The 25132-nt window shown below is 41.3% G+C and overlaps 1 protein-coding gene and 1 pseudogene across 4 annotated transcripts in view; one reads left to right on the forward strand and one right to left on the reverse strand.

Moving 5' to 3' along the window:
* The window catches only part of LOC147028318 (SCO-spondin-like), a 431359-nt gene that overhangs the window by 136676 nt on the left and 269551 nt on the right, over positions 1-25132 (forward strand). For all 4 annotated transcript variants that reach the window (XR_015057517.1, XM_085878618.1, XM_085878617.1 and 1 more), the window contains exons 36-50: positions 663-815; positions 2252-2392; positions 5639-5824; positions 6334-6484; positions 7567-7726; positions 7906-7960; positions 8093-8188; positions 14284-14541; positions 16452-16582; positions 16756-16897; positions 17105-17347; positions 22716-22896; positions 23084-23129; positions 23385-23430; positions 24228-24348. Coding sequence is in view for 3 of the 4 variants with exons in the window: in XM_085878618.1 (XP_085734744.1) it covers positions 663-815; positions 2252-2392; positions 5639-5824; positions 6334-6484; positions 7567-7726; positions 7906-7960; positions 8093-8188; positions 14284-14541; positions 16452-16582; positions 16756-16897; positions 17105-17347; positions 22716-22896; positions 23084-23129; positions 23385-23430; positions 24228-24348 (2110 nt within the window). In the remaining variant the exon portion in view is untranslated. The remainder of the gene's footprint in view (positions 1-662; positions 816-2251; positions 2393-5638; positions 5825-6333; positions 6485-7566; positions 7727-7905; positions 7961-8092; positions 8189-14283; positions 14542-16451; positions 16583-16755; positions 16898-17104; positions 17348-22715; positions 22897-23083; positions 23130-23384; positions 23431-24227; positions 24349-25132) is intronic.
* Positions 8273-12846, reverse strand: LOC147028320 (uncharacterized; annotated as a pseudogene).

Genomic DNA, 25132 nt, shown 5'->3' on the forward strand with positions numbered 1-25132 from the left:
GGGAAGAAGGTGGAAGTTTGGGATATATGGCAAAGGAGAAAGCAATTCTCCTTTTTTTTTCAATTTGGCCTGGGGGGAAAGTGGGGGTGGGGTAAAAATTACACTATTTTTGCATATGTAATATAAAAATGTAGCATACAAATTGGCCCTTGTCCTTGGGTATTCTTTTTTTCCAAATTATATCGAATTGCAATTTCAGATATGTGACAATTGGGGGAAATATTTCTCTTTTTGCAGGCATTTTTCTGTCTTAAAACTTTGTATTCTTTATAATTAACACTGACCTGTTGAAACAACGCTCAAGTGCATTTCACAGATTCGATCATTTTCCATGAGTAAGGAGGTCACAAAAACCTGAAGATGTGATTTTATATTTATTTATCTTGTTTGACTCTGGGGCTATATTTGTTGTTTTTCTGTGACGAAATATATTCCAGTCATATATTGACTTGTATGGTTCACTCCATGTCGGCCAATAACTCCATAGCTTTTTACTGTCCAATACATCTTGAAACCACCGCCGGGAAAAACTCACCCAGCCGGGCAGCACGGGGTATCCCCACAACCTCACCCCCCCCTCCCACCAGCAGCACCAGATCACCCCTGCCAGCTGCTCATATAAGGAACATTACAATCAGTTGATTCATGTTATGTTTTTGCAGGAGATGGAGAGTGGGGTCCTTGGGGGTCCTGGTCCAATTGTTCTGCCCCATGTGGCGGTGTCATCGCACGCCAAAGAGACTGCAGTCCTCCAGAGAATGGTGGAAAGTCCTGCTCAGAGAAACCGGGTGCAAATAGCGAGAGTGTGCAGATTGGTAAGTTATCATGCAAATGTTTACTTGGAGGTCAAATGTCTTATTCAATATTCAGGTAATAATGTGTGTGTGTGTGTGTGTGTGTGTGTGTGTGTGTGTGTGTGTGTGTGTGTGTGTGTGTGTGTGTGTGTGTGTGTGCTCACGCGCGCGTCCTGGACCAAGAGAGATATCTCCAGGAAGATTGAGGTCTTCCATCATAGATTCATCTGAAGCATATTGGAAATTAGTAAGGCTCAATAATGGACAAGGAATATTAGTAGTGTAAAATTAGGAAGCTATTTTGGGATTGAGGAGTTGCTGGAAGACATTATTGCAGCCAGAAAACTTAGCGGGCTGGGACATCTTTCCCAAATGGAAGAGAAATGCATCCTGAAGAAGATCCTATTTGGACGGTTGTCACAGCGCTGCTCAGCACATATATCACCAAGCTGAGGTGGAGAGAGAAAATGAGATAAGATCTGAAGAAGTTTAATATTTATGAAGACAGTTGATTCCATGTTGCTCAAGAAAGTGATTCTTCGAGAAGAAATGCAAAGATAAGTTAGATCCCTGTTCCTAGAAGAGAGTGGAGATGGACAAAGTGAACTGTGATGCTGATATTCGTGTTTTTGCCAGACAAAAACTCTCAACTAGCGCTCTTGCCAATTTCACTTGCAATGCATGCCAGAGATCCTTTAGAAGACAAGACATTGCAAGACATAATTACCTGACAACTTGTCGAAGATGGGACAAGCCTACCAAATTGCTCAGTTTGTCACTTTGCGGTGGAAAGGCAACATCCTGCGGATGGCTTTCTTTCGAGGTTCAAGGTATGTATCCATGTTTGTTTCTCTTCTAAAAAGCTGATTATGCTGCAAGAACTAAATTAAAGAATGGAATTCCCACTTTCGATTGGGAGATCTCCAGAGTTTTTTCTCAACCATACAGCAGGATATAACAGGGTGTGCAAACAAGATTGCTCATACACATAACCTGTTCTTGGAGCAATACATTTTTCTTATCACACTTAATTGTGCTATGACATTAAATGTTTGCTGATTTTCATTCTGTTCTTCATAAAATAAGAAAAAACAGCATTTAATATCTGACACCTTTTAGATTTCTTTGGATTGAATCAACAGGATGCTTATTGAGGTGCACTAATCATCATGAGGAGCAAGGAGAAGCTGATGCTTCAGACACTAACCCTTTGTCAGGGCAAAAGAGCAAAGGATCGATGTGGTTTTACGAGCTCTCGTTGTGAGCTTCATCCACCGTGAACTTTGTCTTCTTGCTGACTTTGCTAGGATGCATTATATACTCCATGTCTGAGATTGTTCATTAGTTCTTTGCAAAGAATAACTATGATAATATTGAAATGAAAAGTTCCATTGTTGAAATGCAATTTTGTATGGCAATTCAAGTGTAATATATGCACAATTTTCTTTATGCCTCAGAACCATGCTCCACCGATGAGTGTGCCATACCTGGTGAGTGCGTTGGTGAGAAGGTGTGGTCCGAATGTCTCATGTGTCCACTGACCTGCCTCGATGTGGCTGGGGGAGCTTTGTGCAAGCAGCCAGCATTATGTCGCCCGGGTATTTCCCTTTTTATGCTTTCCCTATCTCATATCTGACTCTTATCAGTCCATGCCTGATCTCTTCTCACATATGTCATAATTATATGTGTATTATATGTGTATGTATATATATATATATATATATATATATATATATATATATATATATATATATATATACATATATATTTTTATATATCTCTTATTCTTTATTATATGTACTAGTACGTGCCTGTACCTGCAAAAAAAAATTAAAAAAAAAAACTTTCAAACCGTGAGCTCGAAACAACCACCCAGGCCGTTCCTTCGCTCTTGCGTGCCTGCAAGTGCGTGGCCCGGAAGTTCGCATATCACAGTTACGATTATTTGCAATTTAGTTTTAATGGCCAATTATTCAATTATCGCCAACATATTTTGCCTTTTCGCAATGTCATCGCAAGGAAAACCCAAAGAGAAGAGAGAGAGAAAAAAAACTTTCAAACAACCACACAGGCCGTTCCTTTGCTCTCGTAAACGACAACTGGGTTGGGGCATTGTGATTATCTATAAATGCGCATAAGAAATAGAGAAATTATTAGAATACAGTAAGTCATCACTTTCCGGAAGTCCGTACATTGTAACCCGCAATGGGGAACACAGCTGAGGATCTCTTCCACATCAGCCACGCCCACGCAGCAACGTGTCTTGTCATTGGTTGGTAAATAAATGGCCATAACTTGTGAAGCACTTGTCCGATTAATATCAAACCTTGAAAAGGCACATCCTCAGGACCCCAGCAATATACCTGGCAAGTTTCAATTATATCGGACCAGTGGTTGTCGAGAAACAGCGGTCACACACACACACACACACACACACACACACACACACACACACACACACACACACACACACACACACACACACACACACACACACACACACACACACACACACACATTGCTGGAATATATATATATATATATATATATATATATGTATATATATGTATATATATATATATATATATATATATATATATATATATATATATATATATATGTATATATGTATATATATATATATATGTATATATGTATATATATATATATATGTATATATGTATATATATATATATGTATATATGTATATATATATATATATATGTATATATGTATATATGTATATATATATATATATATATATATGTATATATATGTATATATATGTATATATATATATATATATATATATATATATATATATATATATATATATATATATATATATATGTGTATGTATATATATATATATATATATATATATATATATATATATATATATATATATATGTATGTATATATATATATATATATATATATATATATGTATATGTATATATATATATATATATATGTATATATATATGTATATATGTATATATATATATATATATATATATATATATATATATTTCGAGATGACACCCCATTACTGGAATGGCTACCAGGAAGAAAGTACACATTAGCTATTGCTGCATGCATCCTGACCAACAGGAAATGTCTGCTGCACATTAATCTGTCTGTAGTACAGAAAACAGTTCCTGGAGTAACCAGGAACAATTTCGATTAAAAAGATCTTTCTGGCTGAATGGTCGTTCAGTCTCTGCCTTGACGGTTTGCAGGCCCTTCAGGCTCTGCCTTTTCAGCATCAACTTAGCAGAGCTACAGCCCCCTACATCTCTGTAGGTTTGTACCGAAACCAATATCAGGAAGAGAATTAAATTCTTAATTTTATGGAGTTTCTGCTCCTCACTGATTAGGGTCAACAAACCCGAAACACATGTCAGTGGATCATAATAATTATTGCCATCCTAATGAACAAGTATAGAGTTTGGAAACAAAGGGTTAAATGCACAATATCTTTCTTGATGAGCCCATTTCATTTTTTCCCCAACTCTGTGGCAACCAAATAACTTCCCAACTTATAACCTCTTACTCCATTGGCCGAGGTAGAACAGCATATAATTTTTTTAAATCCCAAAGTAGGTTATCGAGATTTCCAGCCTTTCAAAGTTGCATTATCTAAACAATCACACTTCCTCAATTTAGTTGAATCCAATGCATGCACATACACCGTAAAGTAAAGATGACTTTGAAGGGGAAAGGCTCTTGCCCAACATTTCAGCAACAACTGCATTCATCAGGCAGCATGAAAGCAGCATGCTGCGGTATTTCTTTATTTCCCTTGGTGGTTGGGTGGTGTGTGGTATAAGCATTGCCTTTGTGCTCCTCCGATCAAGCAAGCAAACTTTTACGAGAGGAGCACAAAGGAAAGGATATTGAAAACAACTAAGCCTTTGTCTTCGTGAATGTTTTATTCGTTGCATTGCTTTGTGATAATTGATGCAATTACAAAGATTTATTCACTGATTGGTCCACCAAGCTATTCTTTTGGGTATCCAGCACTATTGTTTCCTCTTCTGATATTACCTTTTGGAAATCTAGTGAAACATTGTACAGGGGGGTCCAAAAGTCATGCCCCATTGGGATTTGTATAAACTTGTGTCCCGTAGGATTCTGAATATTTTTTTTATGATTTTTCCTTGTATTAATTTAAATCACTATGCAGAACGACTTTTGGCCAAACCTATATAACAAATGTCTGAGGTTAATTCCCTCCGAAAGGACCGTTTAGAACCTTCACTCTTTCATTCCTCTTTTTTCCCGCCTTTGGAATAAACTTCCTCACTCTATTCTTTCCCATTCTTCTCTCCAGGCCTTCAAACCAGCTGTTCACCACTACCTCTTATCATCCCCCATCCAAATCCTTGATCTTTTCTACCCCCGATAATCCACCCAAGCCCACCTCCTTCAAATTCCCTGCTTTCCTTCCTGAAAGTCCGTGTGATGTCCATCTTGAATACTCCGTGTTCCCCACACCATCCCTCTCCCTTCCACAGTTCACCGAATGTGTCTGTTCCCCCATTGTTTTGTCCTTCCAACTCCCGTCCCTCTTGTCTCATGCCCCCCTTGCTGTGCGTTGTGTGTTAGCTCTTATACGAGCCTTGACAAGGTATTCAAAAAATAGCTATCACATGAAGCCATTCGACACTCTCCTCACAGTAGCTTCAAAAAAGTAAATTATGAAAGAGAAACTCGTTGACCTTTAATTGGTTGAACGTTTTTTTTCTGTTTTTTTTATTTATTTTATGGATAATTTTAAACCCTATTGGTGTTGGTACACATCATTATTTTCTCCCCTTCAACTCTCCGTCGTCCCTCAGGTTGCCGATGCCCACCTGGTAAAGTGCTGGAGGAAAGTTTGGATCGCTGCGTTGTTCCCTCGGCTTGTCCCTGTGTCTGGCGAGAGGCTCGCCATTGGCCAGGACAACTAATAAAGGATGATTGTCGACTTTGCGTGTGCCGTGATGGACGTCTGCAAGATTGCCACCCCAACCCAGAGTGTTCTGGTACTTTTACTGTGTCTCACTCGAAAGAGGAATCGGATCTTTACTTGTGATATTCCCAGATAACTCAGGGACATTTCTTTTATCTAAGGTTCAGGGTGGAAATTCAGCACGTTCTTATGTTAATGACCATGACATTTTGAGACAATTCACTGAATCCATTAGTAGACTTTGGACAAATCTTTCAACATGGTATACAGGATTTACACCTCATGTCATAGTATCTCAAAGCAGCTTGTCAGCCTCTTTCTGCATCCTGCAAAATCTATCATGCTGCCATGATGCAGCCATGCTTTTACGGTGACTTGCCCCGCTTGTCGCCGGGTTCACCTCCCATTTGCCATACTTATTCATGACCTGAAAAGTTATCCCCGTTGTAAGTCCTGACCATGACACTATAGTTTCAGCCATTGCATTAAATAGGTCAGGATATTTTTGAGTAGTGTTGTTTTCACCTTCTTGTCAATAACTTCACCATCGATGCGACGTTTTCATCCACATTCATCCCTCAGTGAACTGTGGTTGGTCACTGTGGACCTCCTGGGAAGACTGCTTGGGACCTTGCGGAGTTCAAAGTGTGCAGTGGTCCTTTCGCAGTCCAAACAACCCAAGCAAGCACGGTCTAGGGCGGCAGTGCCGTGGGATTGACCGCAGGGCACGCAGGTTTGTTGTGACGTTGACATGCGACGTAGATTGTAATGAGGAATGAATTCGCTTTGAAACTAACTGATTACCAATAAAAACAGCATTTACATAAATCATACCACCTGCATTGTGCCATTGAGGTTGTTGTTGTTGTTGTTGTTGTTGTTGTTGTTGTTGTTGTTGAAATCACAACACCACTCAGGGAATTCAATTTAATAATATAACCATTCCTGCTTCTCACTCATTTCTCTCAAAAAAAAACTGTTTATCAGTCATTTAATTAACTGCCACTGATGGAGTTTTAATCACAGGTTAATTTTCCCAAAGGGCATATACTTGTGTTGAGGGGTGTGCGTTAAGGAGGTTGATGTGAGATTGTTGTATTCTTACAAAAATCATGAAGACAAAACCCCCCAAATCAGGGTATGAAAAACTCTTCTCTATTCTTTATTAACAACCATATTTCCACCGAGTGGGGTTGACCAGGGAAGATTTTTGGCCCCAATTCTTTCACGAACCCGCTGGCCCATCCTGATGTTCGGTTAAGTTGGTGAGAGGAGGAATTTCAGATTTGTTCATGGTGCTGGCACTAGCTCGTTTACTCTTTGCGAAGGACGCCCTGGCTCTTTAACATCCACCAACTCATGCCTGCGATGCCGAGTTCAATGTCCACTTGAGGGACGGCCCACAAATCAATGCCTCACCCTGCCTGCGAAACACCAGGATTTCAGTTTATAGCCGGGAGGACATTCAAACCCAAGGTAGACAGCACAGAGGAGATCTTTATCATGGAGGTTTATAAATCTGTACAAGCATTGTAAGGGAAAAGGATTGCTGTGTAATTTTATGACATGTGCTTGACTCAATATGAACTCCCAGTGGCGGACATAATGGGAAACCCTTGTGGTAGGTGAAACCGATGGTACATCCTAGTTGTCCGATTTAAGAGAAGTCTACTTTCGATGCCTAATGTACCAAGACATTCTGAAATCGAAAGTAATTTACAATGAAGATCTTTGGACTTGTTCTTAAAAAATTTCCCTTTTTTCCAATTTTGCTCAGCTCATTTGCAAGTCGTTTAACTTGAATGACGGTGACAGGTGCGAGACTGAGCCGTGTGGATCGTGCAAACATCAAGAGGTCTTCCGGCCTGTTGATGAGCGTTGGCACACTCCCCCTTGTCTCTTGTGCCATTGCATGCCTGACCTGAATACACACTGTTCCCGATACTGCCCTCACCAGCCTGCTGGCTGTCCCTTGGTGAGTCTGTCCATATTTTATTCTGTTGGGTTGATGGAGGAATGTGGCTTTTATCTTCGTATCTGTACTTGCAGAAACTTCAGTCAGGACATTTTTTTTGTTGTTTTGTTTTTTTTCCACCAGATGGATATTTGCAATTTACAATAATTTTTTTGGTTATTCATCATTATACTTTGCAGGGTTTGTCCTTAATAGATGATGATGGAAAGAACTGCTGCCATTGTGTTTCCAAAGGTGAACTTGTCATCACTCTTTTGTTGAAGGAAATAATGTTTTCTGACATTTTTGGGTTGTTTCGAACAGCATTGGGTTCATGACTACCGATTTCTGTGCATATGGAGTAATTAATTTCCGCACTAATTGCAGAAATCCGAGGACCGTCCAGTTCACCGTTTCCACTATTTACGACATTGGCACCGATTGTTCCTTTTCCAACAGTACCGTTATCTCCAGCTGACAAAGGTTTGCCTTCTGCTTGATTCAATATCAAAAATGTTATGGGTCTGTTGGGATGTGGAGGTGATGTAGTACGGGCAAAATGTCGGATTAGATGATCTCGCACAAATTGCAACAAAAGCAAACTCAACAGATTTTGATTCCTGGATATATCCTCAGTGACAGAAAAAAAGTCCTGAGGGATCCTCCGGGGGGGGAAAGTCCTGAAATCATGGAAATCCAAGATGGCCGCCACCCGGCTTCGGGGAAAATGAGAAAATTGTAAAGATTGATATTTTAACATGTAAATATATGTTTTTCTGCATTATAATTGTTTATAGTTATGGTCAGTATATTGATATACAAGAATAATTATAAAAAAAGTGAAATGTATTGAGGGTAAAATAAAAATTTATAACTTTTTTGTCCAAAAATGTCAATATTTTGTCCCGAAAAAAATATATTTACCTGATACTGATTTTGGCTCCTGGACAAAAAAAAAAAGAAACGTTGAAGACACAAGACGAAATCAAGTCTATGGCAATACAATATAATTATGTAAATCATTGAAACATGACAATTTTAACAATTCCACTCGGGGCAATCACATCTGCCTGACGAAGGTTTCGAAATGGAAATGAAAATTCACATTAAACTCAGAAACTACATCCATTATAAACTTACTATACATGTTGAGAAAAATCAAGTGCATTAAAGTAAGAACTCGACAATGTCGTCATCATCCTCATCATTGTCACATGGAGTGTTTGTGCAGCCAGAGCCCCTGCAGTTTCCACAAGCTGGAGTGCACTCAATGTTGTGCTTCTTGCCTGTGCATCTCATGGTGCGACATTCAGCCTGGCAGTTGCACCTAATGACACGTAACATCTTTTCAGGAGCTGGAGCTATTGATGTCTGAAGTGACACAAAACCCTCGTCACACTTCTGCCAACCCCAGTCTGTCGGAAGAAGTTCATCTGCACATCCCTTCCATTATTGGACTTGCAGATACACGCGCAGGCTGTGAGACTTTGCTGCTTCTGATGTTGGTGGTAGCATCTGTGGTTGCACGTGAGAGGAGCTCGAAGCCACCTTGTCCCAGTACAGCTGATACCGGATGGTGTCCAGGGTGTCATTTGACTTTCCATTGTAGATTATCACCAATGTTTTTTCTCCTGCATCTGCCAAATCACATACGGAAGCTGGATATGTATCAAAAACCTTGGCCTGCTCACGGAATGTGTTGTTTGCTTTGAACTTTTTGAGAGAAGCTCCCTTTCCAATCCCATGAAGATGAGATGTCGTGTCGCACCCAATAGCTGCATGTAGAACCAGTATGTGCTTGCATATGTCTGTACCAATCATTTTCTTTGTCGCCTTGATGTTCCAGATGTGAGGCTTCTTCGTGTTCTTCTTTGGCTCGGGACAAAAGAAGAGGTCATGGGATTCTAAGCTTGCATGGTAGCATAGGAGGACGAGGAGGTCTGTGTCATCACCAACTAACACAGTGTTGGTGACAGTAGCAGACTGCACGACCTTCAGTACAATCAGGAGATCAGCATCCCCTGAGGCATGGTGTGTCTCACAGTTCTTCTTCTGAAGCTCTTCACTCAACATAAAAATGAATCGCTGTTTATTCTGCCTATTGGCAAGAAACTGTTCCTTCATTGTGAGACGCATGTCAGCTGTAAAAGTCACAGTAGTGCCAGCATTCCCTTAGACCGTCTCTGGTGTGTCATGTCCTTCGTGTTGGTACTCTCATAACCATCAAACACGACTATGGCATCTCCGTACTTCTTCGTTACATAATCCGTGTACTGGTGGCATACGTCTCTGCATGTAGATCCACGAGACCATGCAATGGGGAACCCAAACAAGATGGATGTCTTCCACAGAACATCAAGATTTTTAGAGCAGTTCTGGGCTTTTAGGTTGACAAGTTTCTGGTACGTCACTGCTGTCATCCCGTGACTTTCTTCCTTGTGGTACCATATCTGTACGCTTCCAACCATTGTGACATCACCAGACGTCACCTTAGCCCTGGGTATTGGCCGGCCTGATCTGGTTCCAGTGGTGACGGTGGCAATCATCCCCATGCCATGGAATGTGCCATGGCCATCCAGTGTGCGAATGTTATGGTCCACATTGTCAGCTGCATACCGCACAAACTCTGTTGTCAGGTTAGGGATGTCTGTTCGATGTGACTGAGCAGCATTTCGTTCAAACTGATGCACCTCTTCATATGAACAGCAGAACCCATGATGATGAAGGGAGTTGATGAGAAATTGTGATGCGAAGTGGTGATATAGCTGCACACCCAACCCAACCTGCAGTGGTGCCAGTGAGGCTCTGGGTCTAGTTGCCTGCACTATGGCTTGCCCAATTGAAGCCACTTTAACACCATCTTTCTTTCCCACAAACAGTCCTTCATGCAGTACCAGCAGAGTATCTGGTAAGTATTTAATGCCAGCCTCTTGTGATTGCAGGTCATCACCACATGGGTAGACTTCATGGGATGTCTCAATGGTTTTAATGTCTTCTTTGATGAGTTTGGCAGCGGCATGTACAAGCTTGATTTTCTCTTCAGTAGTGTCTTTTTCCTGCTGCTGGTTGTTGTAATATTCCTGAAGCACTGCCGTGGCTGTTGTCCTGAAGGTGACCACGTTCAGCTTGCCGTTGATCGCAGTTTGGATTATCCTGTCACCAAAGTGTTCCCACAGCCGCGCCTTCATGTGGGTGTAGGTGTATGCTTTGTGGTTAGTGCCCGCCAGTTTCTGTGTCATGAGGTCAACGACATCATTGATGGTGATCTGCTCATCATCATTTTCCTCAAGATATCTACCACTTGCAAGAATGCTGCTGTCTTCTCATCGCCTCGAGGCCGTCCAAGCTTTGTCCTCTTAGATTCTTTGGTGTCCGTCATCTGAGCCATTGGTATCTATTTATTTGTGCGAAAGTTAACACTGCATGTCTGGTGGTAAACTGCATCTGCTGCGTGCAAGTCATACACATGCAGAATCCGTGCCTTCACAGCATCTGACCAAACATCCACTCGTTCGCGGAATATTGCCAGGACCGTGTCCTTCAATTCAATTGTCGTTACTTGAAGCACATCCTGCGTCTCCCGCTTCCTCCCAAACTTGGCTGGTCCACCACCGAAAAGGCAATCAGTGTTGAAAGAAAACCCCTCCTCAGATGACCTAAGTACATCTACTTGTACTGGCCTTTGACTCTTCTTTCTGGTATCCTTGGCTATCTGATGTGGGTTGCAGTATATATGCCGGCAGTCTTCGTGCACCCTTTCCCCAGTTACAGTGTGAATGCTGTCTTTCCTTGCGCTGCTGGCCTGGTTGATGGCTGAACACCCCTTTTCTGTTCGAGTTGAAGCTGATGGGCCTCCTCCATCCTGTTTGCAGATGGCACACCGTTCAGGTCCCTCCATGCCTGAAAATAAAAATCCAGAATTAGTATAATTGTTTTAAAGTTTGAACTGACTATGTTATATTAACAAATAAACATAGCTATGGTATTTAAAATCAGAACTTGTCTTAATCCTATTAATGTATTAGCTTTAGCCAGGCGTTTATCCTTTGTTTGGACCGAATACGCACAAAATGCACATATTTCAAATTAAGGGGGTAGGGGTCGGCAAATGGAAATAAATTCAATAAAAAATAATATTGTGTGTTAATTCTTTCACCAGAGGATAGTACTAATGCCCCTGTATCTGGAAATATATATAGTATGTATGCCTGGGGATAAATATGTTCTTATATGAACAAACTTTCTCAAGTCAAAATATTTTTTGGGAAAAAATAGACATTTTTGGACAAAAAAGCTATAATTTTTTATTTTATCCTCAATACATTTCACTTTTTTTATAATTATTCTTGTATATCAATATACTGACCAAAACTGGAAACAATTAGAATGCAGAAAAACATATTTACATATTAAAATATCAATCTTTACAATTTTCACATTTTCGCCAAAGCCGGATGGTGGCCATATTGGATTTCCATGATTTCAGGACTTTCCCCCAGGAAGGATTCCTTCGGACTTTTTTTCTGTCACTGAGGACATATTCAGGAACCAAAATCTATTGAGTTTGCTTTTGTTGCAATTTGTGTGAGGTTGACCAAATATTTCTGCTAAAATGCCTGTACTAATGGGGAATGGGGTCACTACGAGTAAAATTTTAATTGAGAAAAGGAAAAGATGGGGAGAGGATAACATTTGGATGAGTATGGGAGAAATGGAGAAAGAAGGGTAAGAAGATTGAGAGGGAGGTACAAGTAAGCTGAGGGAATAAAAGAAAGAGGAAGATAAATTCCACCACCAAATAGATCGTTCCTGGTTTTTGCATTTATTGCACGAGATTATTTGTTTTACAACAATAAAATCCTTCTTCGAGCATCAATAGGTTTGTATTGAAAGAGGACAATAATGTTTATTTTTGCCTTTTATACTGAGATAATTTATTTTTCATTCTTCTCAAACACACAGTTAGTGGAGTGCACAACAAGCACACACCTCCACATTGGCGTTGCATAATTGTGACGCACTCCAGCACTTTTACCTGCTGGCATCTTTGATCCCTCATTTCCCTCTGACTCTAAAAGCCTCTCTTGCACAAGTATCCCCTTCCAGCACCATTGGCCCATATCCTGAGCTCGATGTTCCATCCTTCATCTCGGCTTCTTTTTACATCCGGCAAAATCTATCATCCTGTCATGATGCAGCCATGCTTTCACGGTGACTTACCCCACTTGTCACCGGGCTCATCTCCCCTTTGCCGTTCCTGTTCATCACCTGAAAGCCATCCCTGTTGTGAGATCCGACCATGGCTGTAGCTTGACCCATCTTGCAGCTGGATGCCTCATATCCAATAATAATTTATGCTTCCGTTGTGAGCGAACACATATTGGACCGAGATTCAATTCTGGCCCGTTGTATCATTACCGAAGCACAGTTGTGTCACAGATGCAGTTCCCCTGGACATTAGTGCAGGCACTTTGAATTTGTTCATTGTTTTCTGCATTTCTTGTCATCACAATGCACAAACTTCATCCAAGTCGTGTGGGACCTCTCTTGCTGGTTGGGCCAGGCTGCCTTCCTGGTGAGTTTGTGTGAAGCAACAACCAGCTTGAGCTTCACTCCAATACCATGTACTTTATGTATGTCCAGTGTAATGAAAATACACTGGACATACATTGTATGTCCAAAGTTTTTTTTTCATTATCGTTGTGAGATCGTTGTGTGAAGGTTTAATAGCTCCATTCATAGAATACTCATCCAGGAATCAGGAAGTTGAGATGATGCCATGTCACACAGTTTTTACCCAAGGCTGAACCAACAGTGAATGGGATGCCAAATCGGTTGGTTTTCAACATGGGGATTTCTTGGACTCCCAGAAATTCGGTTTAAATTCATAAGCTTTGCTACCTTTGTTTGGACCGAATGTTTGAGAGACCTGAAGAATGGGGAGCTCCTGATACTTCGGAATCATCTCTGCATCAGTGGTGAAATAACTCTCAAGCCCCTTTCCCTCATCTTCTCTCTCAGTGGGATACATCCAGAAATTAGTGGGACTTTCAAGAGAAGAGGCAAACTGCTGCGTGCATTGTGTGCTACTCCCAAATGGAGGAATTGATCCTGAATCCAATAGGTTAACAATCCTGTATCGTCGTGAAGTAAACAGCTTGTAATTCGCTTCTGGATCATTGAAGACAGGGGATATTTGAGTATTTCAATCCCAGCCTCGGATGTTTTTGTGTTAGAATGTGTACAACAGTCGTGAGGTCATAATCTTGACAAAATCTCAATTACTTAACTATTTCACGCTTTATTGGAGTGAATGAGTAAAATTTGTTGAGGAAAGTTTGTAATAATAATTATTACTGTCACGAATTGATTCATGTCATTTTCAGCTGCTGATACAATTCATAACTGAAACATAAATATATTTTCAGTGAAAAGTTGCATGTGGGATTTTTGTTTTGAGGTAGTCAGACAAGTGAATTTCAGGAAGCCTCTGATCAGCCATTTTCTGTCTGTTAAAATGATTTATTGTATTTATAGTGAAAGAAGTGGCATGATACCACCCATTCATTGTGTAACAGACAAATGTCGCCGCCCTCTTGAGCTGAACAAGCTTCCAGACAGCAGTTTCACGGCATCATCATATCAGATTGAGAATCCGCCACACGCCTCGAAAATAAAACCACTGCTCGAGTCCGGAACAGGTCGAATGCCTCACCTGGGGGTGCACTCTGTTGCGGGGCCCCAGGGCTGGGGACCTCAGCCTCATGATTATCCTGCACCACCTATACACCTGCCATACCTACAGGTTGATCTCCTCAGCCGCCATAATGTCACTGGTGAGAGATACCCCAGTGTAAAACCACTTATTTTGCAATGACTGCATCAGTTTGCAAGGGCTTTTTGTAAAATCGATGTCGGTCTTGGATATAACTATTTCCTTTTTATTAATTAGCCTCTTTATTGAGAACTATAAAATGGAATTTGATGTGAATGCACCAATGGATATGGCGCCACCCTCGTTAGAGGTCAACCCACTGTTAGGTTTAATCTTAATGAGAGAGAGAAGAGAAGAAAAGAAAAGAACCCCCCCCCCCAAAAAAAACCCGACAAACCATCAGATGCTTCTAACTTGAGTTACAATCTGCAAAATGATTTTGAAAGGACACGTGACCTTTGAACTGTTGAACCTAACATTTAATCGATTCGTCTTTGTGTCGCAGTCCATACAAGTGCCAATGTTGGTTGAAATCCCTTCTTTTTTTTCACCAGTTTTTTTGGTAACAAAGTTATTCAATTAAAAGTCACTTGACCACAGACCTTTGACCTTTTCATCTCAAAACTTAATCGGTTCGTCTTTGCATCATAGGACATACTTGTATCAAGTTTGGTCACTATCCCTTCAGTGGTTCACAAGTTATCATGGTAATGAAATCTGCTGCGTATGGACGCACTGCTTGGACGGACAACCCGAAAGCAGAACGCTTCCTGAGCCTTTAGCTCAAGGAGGACATGTAACAATGAATCTAATGCTTCATGTGGAATGTGCTCATACAGAAACCTAGAGGACACCGTTAATGTAACCGTACTGAAATTGCCTTACCATTTACTGGCAAAGAAGGGAAGATTGAAATTAAATCAGAAAAAGAAAAACAAGAAAGCAAGTCGAGTTAAAATAAGGAATATAATAAAGTATATTTCAGAAAAGTCAGCAAAGATTAATTTATTTTCAGCCTTTGCATAATATCATTAACATCATGAGGATATTCACCATTCACATGGAAGGAGCAGTTATGAAGACAATTAACGGGAGAAAATCAACACATTCTGGATCCCATTGGCAAGCTTGCTTATGGAATCACCATCAGGGTTTGCACCATGACAACTGAAGTCACAATATTAGTGAGTTCAGAACTTACAAGTCTGGAGACGGCGATGGTTCACGAGCAATGTACATGGTTCGCCTTTTTTATTTTTTGACCTTCGAGGGGACGCCACGGGCAAACTGGCGGGAATCGGGAAAAATGTAAACGATGAAAGTTGTAGTACTCAAAAAGCACTACTTGCATACCAACTTTCATTCGAAACAGTTGAAAACCCTAGGAGCTCGATGCCCAATTTATTGATTTTTTTTTACATTTTCTGAGTTGCTGACCTTGTGACCTTGACCTTGGGAGGAAAATGTAAAATCGAGCTCTGTGGGGCTATGCAGGTGCCATTGGGCTAACCAAATACCGAAACCCTTGCCAGATTCGACAAACCCCCTCGGAGAAGATGTAACTTGAAATTGGCTACCCCCTAAAAACACATGTTTTTTGGGCGTGGCTCCGCCCATAATGGGCGCAGCACACCCATTCTCCGGAAAACACAACGAGATCATGATATAAACCTCCCACCCAAATTTTATCAGGATCGGATCAAAACCCATGGAGCTATGCTCGGGACAGACAGACAGACAGACAGACAGACACACACCCATAACGAATATAGTGGTCACTTACTGACTCATGAACCAATAAATGTTGGCTTACAGACATTCGACAAACCAGTGTCATTAGACGTTAAATCAACAGCTTTTAATAACTACCTATTCGGTCCCCCTAGTCGGACATTTGGTATTTCTGAAGCTTCATAGGAAGTAGTCAGAAAAGTACTGCTCCACTCATAATGGATATAACTGCCTAATTTCGTATGACAAGGATGTCCGAGTTCAATCATCAGCTTTATATATTTTCTTCCATGACTGCAGGAGTGATCACATGGGGTGCGGCGGTCTCGGATGCTTACATTACCAGCTACCGGTTACAGTTCAGCTTCGATGCGCATCATTGGGCCACATACCTTGAGGCCCATAATGCTGGTGGCCCTCTCCTTCCGAAGGTATGTAGACCAATTTGTTTTGTTCTTTTAATTTAATTTGACTTTTATTACAGTTTTTATATTTATTTTCAATTGAAAAAAGGTCTTTTAATAGCCCACAAGGGAATGTGTGGTGCATAAATACTTGGTGGTATTTGGTGCATATTCTCTTTCAATGTTCCTCTCTACTTTAGGAGTTTGTCGCTAACTGGGATGACAGCAGCAGAGCTACGGTAATGCTACGCCGCATGGTAATGGCACGCTACATCCGCCTCCTGCCCTTCGACTTCCATCATGGCGTTTTCCTTCGTCTTGAACTGCTTGGTTGTCGGCCAGGTAAGGCCAACCACCTTTACTTGGTGCTCTCTTTATTGAGTTGTTGGGATAACTTGCAAATAGAGATATGTTTCCCTTCCTCCAACTCCTCCTTCCCCAAAGTATTTATATGACTGAAGTTTTAAATGCAGAACGCCTTACATAATTTTAATAAATACTTACCTTTTATTTTGTTTTTGTAACTATATGCCTCTCTTTATGCAAAAGATGAAGGTGTTCACATTCCTGGGGTCTACCCAGGAGCGACCGCAACCTCGTTTTCTCCATTTCTTGTCACCACAACGCACCAACGTCATCCAAGTCCTGTAGGACCCCTCTTGCCGGTTGGGCCAGGCTGTCTTCCTGGCGAGTTTGTGTGCAACAATGGACGATGCGTGCCAGCAGGACAATGGGGAGTTGTCTGCAATGGTGTAGACAACTGTGGCGATGGCACTGATGAGCGCTTTTGTGGTGAGGGCCATGGTCATAAAAAGTGTACAGTTGTCAATAGTGATGGATTGGATGTTACCAAAGCATAAGGATCAGATTTTATTTTATTTTATTGAAATTTGTTCGAAAAAAGGCTGAGAGCCACTAACTGTGAAGGACAACAAAGTAAAAGAAGAAGTGGAGAAACTGACAAAACCTTTACCGAGTCCTGAAACAATGAAACTTCTTTACAGGACCACTCCACAGGAGGGGGTAACTAGGTCAGAGCCACAAGTCAGATTAACCTAATACCACCCCCATGCTGATGAGTCCCAGAAGTTGAAATAGCTGTCTTTGGATGCTATGTTAATATGACCTGTGTAAATGGGCTTGACCTGGCATGTGAGATGCAATTCCATGTGGCATATTAGGAGGAGTAAATGGAGTATCTTGGTTATGCTTGATGCTTTGACTGTCTGCAAAATTTGGAATGGAAAAATTATTCATATTATTCCTGAAAATCATGCAAATCTAAATATTGTTTGTGGAATGTGGACTTGCATTCAACATAAATGTCCATATGATTATTACACAACAATGGCAGAATCTTTCAACTCCTCTTACCACCTCCCCCCCCCCTCCTCGCTTCCCACCTCCCCCACCTCACCTCACCCCTCCAATCATGCCCTTCCAACCCCTCAAATTATTCCAATCTCCTCACGTCCTCCTTTCCCTGTACCTTCCACATTCCTATACCTTTCATTATCACTCCTGCAGTGCTGAGAGAAAGTCTCCACCACCATTCAAATTTTTCACCTTTTGTTGCCTTATAGCCTGGAATTAAATTGCATTAAATCAGACTTTTTCCACCTTTATTTACACATAGTAACCCACAACTTCCAAGTGAAAAACAAATTCTACAAATTTCGGAAAATCAATTAAAAATACAAAACGAGAATATCTTGGTTGGATAAGTGTCCACCCCCCCCCCCCCCCCCGAATAATAGTTATTATTAGGATGTTGTAAATAAGTTCAGGTATAACCAGTCACCTTCAAAATCAGAAACGAAGTTAATTGGCCTTCACCTGTATTAAATTGTACTGCTTCTGATTCTTTCTGTATAAAATCGGCTGTTTCTGTAGGTTTCCTCTGCTGGGTAGTGCATCGCACAACAAAGACTCAACCACGAACACCAAGGAGCTTTCAAAAGATCTCCAGGATAACGATGTAGAAAGGCACAGATCAGGGGATGGTATGAAAATATTTCAAAGGCCTTGAATATCCCTTGGAGCACAGTCAAGACAACCATTAAGAAGTGGAAGCCATCACCAGGTCCCTGTCTAGATCATGCCATCCCTCCAAACTGGATGACCAACCAAGGAGAAGACTGATCAGAGAGGCCACCACAATGCCAAAGGTTACTTTGAAAGAGCTCCATGCCTTTATTACGAAGACTGGTCACTGTATACATGTGACGACAATATCCCAAGCACTCCACAAGTCTGGCCTGTATGGTAGGGTGGCAAGAAGGAAGCCATTACTCAAAAATGCCCACCTTGAGTCTCATTTTCGGAAAGGAAAAAAACTCTCCAGAGATTCTGAAGCCATGTGGCAAAAAGTTTTGTGGTCTGGCGAAGTCAACGTGGAACTTTTTGGCTGAAATGCAAAACGTTACGTTTGGCGCAAATCCAACACACACATCACCCAGAGAACACCATTCTTACTGTGAAACATGGTGGTGGCAGCAAGCATCATGTTATGGGGATGTTTCTCATCAGCAGGGACTGGGTATCTTGTCACGATAGATGGGAAAATGGACGGAGCACAATAGAGAAAAATTCTCCAGGAAAACTTTCTGCCAGCTGCAAGAAAGCTGAAATTTGGACAGAAGCTCTCCTTTCAGTATAACAATGACCCAAAGAACACAGTCAAAGCAACACTGGAATGGCTAAGGAACAAAAAGATAAATATCCTTGAGTGGCCCAGTCAGAGCCCCGACCGAAATCCAATCAACAATCTATGGTATGACTTGAAGATTGCTGTCCATCAACACTCCTCACACAACTTGACTGAGCTGAAACAGCTTTGTACAGAAGAATGGGAAAATAATGCCCAATCAAGGTGTGTAAAGTTGGTAGAGACCGAACGCAACAGACTCACAGCTGTAATTGCTGTCAAAGGTGCTTCCACCAAGTATCAACTCACGGGGGTGGATACTTATCCAACCAAGATATTCTTGTTTTGTATTTTTTGTTTATCTTCTGAAATTCATAGAATTTCTTTTTTGTTGGAAGTTGTGGGTTACGGTGCATAAATAAAGTTGCAAAAACTCTGATTTCATTCAATCTAATTCCAGGCTATAAGGCTACAAAAGGTGAAACTTTTTGAAAGGGGGTGTCTACTTTCTATCGGCACTGTATATTTTTCCCTTCTCTTCCTTTTTGTCCTCGTTTAATCCTCCATATTTAGCACCCCTCCTCCCACCCCCCCCCCATCTGCATATGCAAGTACAATGGCATTCGGTAGAGCGCATACCACCACCAGGCTGAACAGTTTGCGTTTTGTTTCCCATGGATAGGCCAGATCTGGATTCGGATCTTAACCAAAATCAAAATGGCATGTTCTTTTCACCTAACCAGTTCGTCCAGCAAATTTTGGTATTGTGCGTCTGCAACTTTTTGAAATGTCATGCGCACTATCGTTTTAGGCCCTATCTCTCAATTGTGAAGAATCACTGAAAAAATTCTTGTCTTTGGATTCGGATCTTCACCAAAATCGAATCAATTCGTCCTCACACACACAACCTGCCCATCAAGTTTTGTCCGAATTAGTCCATAACTTTTTCCGATATCTTGCTCACAGACAGACAGACAACAGGGGTGAATACCTAATCTCCTTCCACCTTCAGTGGCACAGATAATAAACTCGAGGGGGAGCACTCGGGAGAGTGCAAAACCTCCACCGCCAATACTGCTGGGTCACTCAAGTGAACCTTGTATCTTATTCATTAAATATGATGTCAACAGTGCTGACAGTTATAGTTCTTTTCTCAATTTGGGGGGGGTTGGAAATCACTTAAAACATGTAGAAATGCAAAAAAAAGAAATCGAAATTTTGTTGAAAAAAAGTTGCAAAATTTTTTTTATCTCCAACAATTTTTTTTGGGGGGGGGGGGTTGGAAATCACTTAAAACATGTAGAAATGCAAAAAAAAAAATTCTTTTTTCTCTAACAATTTTTTTTGGGGGGGGGGGACCAAGTCCAAAATTTAATGGCATGATCCTTGGACCATACCGAACCCCCCCACCGAGTTTCGTCAAAATCCGTCGAGGAGTTTTTCCATAATACTGTTCACAAACAAACAAACAAACGGAAAGGGGTGAAAACAGTAACCTCCATCCATCTTCGAGGATGGCGGAGGTTAATAACTGTTGACGAATACTTACCTTTCCCAAAGCAATGTTAAACCAAACGCCAGTTTGTCAATCAAGTTCAGTCCTCTTCGTCGGGGGGGGGGGGTGGGGGGGGGGTTAAGTATTTCTGAAGTCCTGTTTAGTCAGTAAAGGAATGCACTTTGTGGTTTGTAATTGCCTTCTTAATGGTAATCAAGCCAGAAACTATGAATTTAGCCAGGGTAGCAGCACACAATTACCTGCATTCTGATACCGCATGGTAGGATCATTAGCATACAATAGAAAATGTTGGTAAACACAACAACCAGCTTAAGGTTCCCTCCAAGTTTGGAAATTAATGAAACAGAATGCCTGAAAGTTGATTATGCTAATGCTAAGCGATTCAATCATTCCATACCTAACACCATATATGTTTCAGTAACAAGCAAAGAAGCTGTCCTTACGAACATTCCCCCAGAATTACGGACATGTTCATTCCCCTAGAATGACTTGTAATATCACATCTCCCTGGGAGAGGGTACAATAGAATACACATTTACATAGAGAGAATATTGGGGTCTGCCCCATGCCATTATGATTATAAATTCCTTCACCATGTAAAACCTTCCTGTGCACACTCTGAGTCCAACCAGAAGTTTTGAACTCATTCTATCCAGCTGTTTAGAAGTGCATACAAGTCAAACAACACACAAACAAGCCGGTAGGTGGTGATGGGTCGCCGAGCATGGAAACTATAAGATCTTCTTCTTTCGGCTGCTCCCGTTAAGGGTCGCCACAGCGGATCATCCGTATGATCCGCAGAGTGATTTGGCACATGTTTTACGCCAGATGCCCTTCCTGACGCAACCCTGGTCACCTCTTACGACACAGGGATATGGTACACCTATTTTAACCGGGGTATACACCGGCCCAGTATACTGGTACTCATTTCGCCGACCTCGGAAGGATGACAGGCTGAGTCAACCCCCTGGTGTATTAATTCAGTGGCCCAACGGGGATTGAACTCAGGACCTTTTGGATCCCAAGCCACTGCCCTAACCACTGCGCCAACACCAGGCTAAACTAAAGAGCATGGAAACTATAAGATATAGAGCAAAATAGATGTCATATAGTGGATAGGGAATCACCTTAAGATTATGCATATCAAATGTCATCGAGTTCCATCTCGTGATAACTACTCGGTATCCATTTGAATGAAAAGTCCCGAAAATGCGGTTTGAAATCGGAAATCCCCAAAGTTCGAGGGGGTGCTGTGGGTGAACGAAGATATAAATCGAAAATCCGGCTCGATAGTTTGTGCACAATATAATCCAGATGATCAGTGTGAATTTTCATGACCATCCGACCATAACCCGAGGAAGAGTAGCATTTGGCGTGAAGGCGCCTCCTGCTCTCGCGTATTATTGATTTTTGCACTAATTGACCTTTGACCCCTGACCTAAGCGAAATCGGTCAATATGTCCTGAGGCAAAGTTGTAGTGCTCATTGAGTACCATGAACCTGCAAAGTTTCATTTGTATCGATGCACTCATGTGGTCGCTCGGGGGCCTTCAATTTTCGCGCATACCCTAATTGTAGGGGGCACTGCGGGTAAAGTATTCCATATATCACAAAAACGGAATATATTTGGTAGAGCATCACCTGTAGATCATTCATGCCAAATTTCATAACCCTACGTGGGATAATGGCTTTCGGAATTGATTTCGCATGAACGGTACCGATTTTGAAGGTTTTTCGGTTGTTGCTGGGGAACCAAAGCGTCCCTAGCAACCATCACAACTTCCAAAGCACGTGGTCATAAGATGTACCTACCACCTGAGTTTGGTCAAAATCCGCCCACGTTTACTACCAATTATGCTGATGACAAACGAACAAATATCCAAACAAACAGACAGAATTACTGACAATAAGGGTCACCTATTTCGGCGACCCAACAGACACTTCTCATATTATAGTGTGATGATGGCCATCCTGTATTCTGTTGTTCTCATGTCCAGGTTCTGGTGAGACTCCAGACCGTGATCGCCGCAGATGCTCTGGTCAGGAGTTTCAATGTAGTCATGGCCATTTAGGTGAAATCCATTGCATACCCGAGTCACGACACTGTGATGGGTTTGTGGACTGTAGGGATGGTTCTGATGAGACTGGCTGCATTTCACCGACACTGCCTTGGAGTCAGTAAGTTCACCTTTTGCTATTTCTCAGGAATTTTCTCCCAAAATCAACAAAAGTGCTTCGTTTTTAGTGATGTCTTTGAGAGGATCTCTTTGCCTCTCCCTCTACCCCTGCACTCCTCTCCCACTTTCCCCTCTTTCCTTCTTCCTCTGTCACCCACTCTTTCTCTCCATCTGCTTCTCTCCTCCAGCATTCCAGGCAAGCCTGGATTCCCAGAAGTCACGATCAGGCCCCGGGTTGGTATTTCACAGTTTGTCTTTCTGATGCAAAGCTTTTTATTTTGATTTGTTAAGTGATAGTTACTGACTGAATGTCCAAAGCTGCCACTATGTTGTGATAGAAATTTAATTATCGCTTGACCAGCTCGTGCACTATCAAACTACTCATGTTTACATTCAACAGCAGTTTGTGTTCGTTTTGTAAAATTATTGTAAGGATTGAAAATATTGTTCAACTTAAGGTTTCGCATTGAATTGTTTTCCTTTTCTCAGCCACACATTCCTCCTTTCATACCACCAAAAGAATGGATTCCAGAAGGTGAGGAAGAGATTGCAGTTTTGAGAGAAAGATGCTTCATTTTTGTTTTTTATCCCCTGCCAACGAACGAAGTTGGCGGGGATATAGAAATGGGTTCCGTCCGTCCATCTGTCCATCACATTTCGTTTCCGGAGCTTAACTACAAATCCCCTCAAGATATATGTACGAAATTTGGTACAAATATCAAGCAAGGGGTGAACTGGTGCCTTTTGATATTTTCTAATTGATAGGTCACATGGTTTGGCAGCCATGTTGGATTCAAGAAAAATATTAAATAATGTTTTCTCTGGAACCACATAACCGAACAAAGCGAAAATGTGCAACTATCATCTTCCATCATGTCTGCATACATAATAAAAATTATGATGTCACAAGTCACATGGTTTGGCGGCCATCTTGGATAGAAAAACACACCTCATCCGATTAATACGAAACTTCACAAACGTATTCCACTGGAGGATTGGAGGCAGAATGTAAAGTTATGATGTCATAGGTCACATGGTTCGTCAGCCATCTTGGATTGAAAATTAATTTTTTTTAAAAATCTTCTTCTCCAGAACGGCTGGACAGATCAAGGGGAAACTTCACATAGATATTTCACACGCTTAGGGAATATAAGTTTGTTATTCCTCATTTACTATGGTGGGGGATATTGAAGACTTTGTCTTCAACGGATGCTAGTTTTTAATTAAATCTCTCAATCTTTGGTCACGGTGTTTTTATTTTAATTTTAGCTTCTTATTCAGTGGTTGGTCATACCATCAATTTCTGTGTTCTTTCTCGTCCATGTGTTGAAGATGGTTGCAAGTCACCACTGGGCCTGGAAGATGGCGGTATCCTTCATCACCAGCTAACTTCATCAACGTTCCGCCAGAGCAATCCACCAGACGCTGGGCGGCTCAACACCGTAGTGAACATGTTCGTGCCGTTTATACCACTCATTTGTTCTTCTTAAATTGTTTTGAAACTAGACTTCACGTGAAGTTCACAACACCGAACGTGTATTCATATGCTCAAGCCAACTTAACATATCCTAAATGATGGCTGTATTTCTTTTCCACTTGGCCGTTTCAGGAAATTGTTTGGGAATTTGTACTTGAATCTTTACCTCCACCACCAAAGGTGAAGGAGGTTATGTTTCACCCCATTTCTGTCTGTCTGTTTGTTTGTCTGTTTGTGTACAAGATAGCTCAAAAAGTTGTGGACGAATCCAGATGAAATTTTGTGGACAGGTTGGGTGTGTGACGAGGACGAACTGATTAGATTTTGGTGAAGATCCGGATCCGGTTCCGACTACTAGAATTTTAAAAGTGATTCTTCACCATTGAGCGATCGTGCTAAACCGATATATCACACAATATCTCAAAGTTGTGGACGGATTTGGATGAAACTTGGTGGAGATGTTGGGCGTGTGACAAGGACGAATTGGTTAGATTTTGGTGAAGATCCGAATCCAGATCTGGATCTGATAATTTTTTAAGTCATTCTTCACCATTAAACGATAGTGTTAAACCGATATATCGCGCGATATCTCAAAAGGTTGTAGACGGATTCGGATGAAACTTGATGGACACGTTGAGTGTGTGACACGGGCGAATTGATTAGATTTTGGTGAAGATCCGAATCTGGATCTGGCTACGAGAATTTCTTAAGTGATTCTTCAACATTGAGAGATAGGGCTCAAAATAATATATATCATGAT

The sequence above is a fragment of the Eptatretus burgeri genome, chromosome 4 (genome assembly GCF_056783735.1).
Source record: "Eptatretus burgeri isolate ZD-2024b chromosome 4, Ebu_testis_v1, whole genome shotgun sequence".
Classification (NCBI taxonomy): Eukaryota; Metazoa; Chordata; class Myxini; order Myxiniformes; family Myxinidae; genus Eptatretus; species Eptatretus burgeri.